The sequence below is a fragment of the Protopterus annectens genome, chromosome 3.part1 (genome assembly GCF_019279795.1).
Source record: "Protopterus annectens isolate FY-2018-M chromosome 3.part1, PAN1.0, whole genome shotgun sequence".
Classification (NCBI taxonomy): Eukaryota; Metazoa; Chordata; order Ceratodontiformes; family Protopteridae; genus Protopterus; species Protopterus annectens.
The window spans coordinates 1079810291-1079812365 of record NC_056732.1 but is presented as its reverse complement, the minus strand read 5'-3'; the positions used below and the strand labels follow the sequence as shown (position 1 = coordinate 1079812365).

The following is a 2075-nucleotide window of genomic DNA, read 5'->3' as shown; positions in this document are numbered from 1 at the left end:
GCACTACAAAGAATTATTACATTCCCCTTTCTGCTGTTTACTCTCAGATGACCAGCACCTTCTTGCCTTAAGTAAACTCAAAAATACTGCTGATAGATCACTATTCTCTTACTCAGTCTCCAAAAGTAGAATTCTGTACCAGTCACTTTAAGGTAGACAGACACACTAATATTTAAAAACTCAACTAAAACACCATAGTCAAAACACTTGCCTCTTTTAATGCACTTCAGCTGACTAAACTAATTTAAACTATTCAGATTCTGTACTCTTAACACTAAATACCATAAGTAACCTTTCTTCTTCTTCTATGTTTTTAACATCATATCTCCCTTACTTTTAGCCCCACTCCTCCTGAAAAAGTCCCCCTCTGCCTCACTCCAGACTCCTACAAGCATACACCCCAATTCCCCATTTTACGTACCCATCTTTCTTCTATATTCCCGCAATCATCTGTCCTATCTTAATCTATACCTAGTTGACTTAAATTCCACAAAAAAGGTATTTATTAAAATGTCACTTGTGTACATTAATATCTATGAGTATGCCATTTATTTGTGTTTTTGTATATCTTATCTGTACAATTTTCTTTCCAGTAAACAGTGCTTTATTTGAAAGTGTTGTGTTACTTTTAAACTAAGTACTGTGCTTTTTAATTATTTACTGTAAACAGCTGCATTACTGTTTGTACTGTGTAATATGCTTTCTGATATTGTTAACAAACCTTTTTCCCCAGGTCTCCATTGAAAATGGACAAGCCAGCCTAGCTGGACTTTCTCGGTAAACAAATACAAATAAAATAAATTAAAATTAAATGATCATGTCACTCCTATCATAACCAGTTGTGTGTTCTTGACATAGTGGTCAAGATTCACCTTTTGAGCTTTTCTCTCATGGTAAATCTCGTGGGTCAGTATCTCCAACACATAATCTGGTTATGTTTGGAGACCTGATCGTAATCATCTATATGGTAAACAGTTCTATTATAAATTAATAACTTGGAAGTGATAGCTGAAGAGTTGCATAGGATGGCATTATAAATGAATTTGAGCCTTTTCTCTGTGTTTGTGAATGATTAAAATTAATTAGTTGAAATATTTGAATTTGTATCTGTTAGTGATCACTGATGCAGATCTGTTTTTCCCACTGTCTAGGTGTCAAGCTTTTCTCCTACTCATCAAGTGTCTGCAGTCTCTGTGTGATGCCTTACATTCTTTTCAAGACTGGTATTGGATACCACAGCATAATAGTGCAGGCTGCCTTTTATGTCACTGTAGGACTATTCACTTTTATAACTCCTGTTGCACTACATTTTATCACAAAGGGTTATGTTGTCCGACTGTACCACAATAGTGTTACAGATACTTACACAGCTATTACATACAGTGTTTTCCTTGCTGAGAAGAAGACTGTTTTTCATCAGAGTGATGTGACCATTCCTGGTGTCAGCAAGATGTTTACTACATTTTATGCAAAGAACAGCTCCATGCTTATTAATCCAATGCTTTTTCTTGATACGAGTGACTACAAGCATCTTTTGGGTTATGATAAACCATTTGCATTTGATGCTGAAGAATTTGATAAATCAGATAAAGACCGGTAGAATCTAGAGCATGATATTTTGTGTTAGAATTTTAGAAACAAGAGACATTTATTTCAAATGGTTAAGATACATTGTTACTTTTAGAAAGAAATTTGTTTTTTTTTAATGTGTTTGAATATACGTTTGTGGTAGTGTGTGTCCAAAAGTGGGAATTTTTGCTGTGCGATTAAATTATCTTCCTTCCTAAAGGAAGAAACCTGTACCAGACATAAACAATAAGAAGCATTATAAGTCATACTTATCTAATTCGGCTCAATGTTGTGATTATTTATTCGTTATTGTTTTAATTAGAGTTTTATATTCATATCAATATGCTGCTCTATAATTTGATTTTAATGTCCAACCAATCAGTTTGCCATGTGATATGATTTTATAGTCTTCTTAGAAGTCATTGTCATTTCTGCAGGAGATGTGCGAGATGTGGCATAAGTTCCATGAAGTTTGTATTCTAAGAGAATTCATTTAAACTTCTGTG

General features: G+C 33.9%; 1 protein-coding gene across 1 annotated transcript in view; it reads left to right on the top strand.

The window, feature by feature from the left end:
- TMEM70 (transmembrane protein 70) overlaps positions 1-1846 on the top strand; it is a 798264-nt gene extending 796418 nt beyond the window's left edge. The window contains exon 3 of the mRNA XM_044067220.1: positions 1152-1846. Coding sequence (XP_043923155.1) covers positions 1152-1600 — 449 coding nt within the window. The 3' untranslated portion in view covers positions 1601-1846. The remainder of the gene's footprint in view (positions 1-1151) is intronic.
- The last annotated feature ends 229 nt before the right edge of the window (positions 1847-2075 follow it).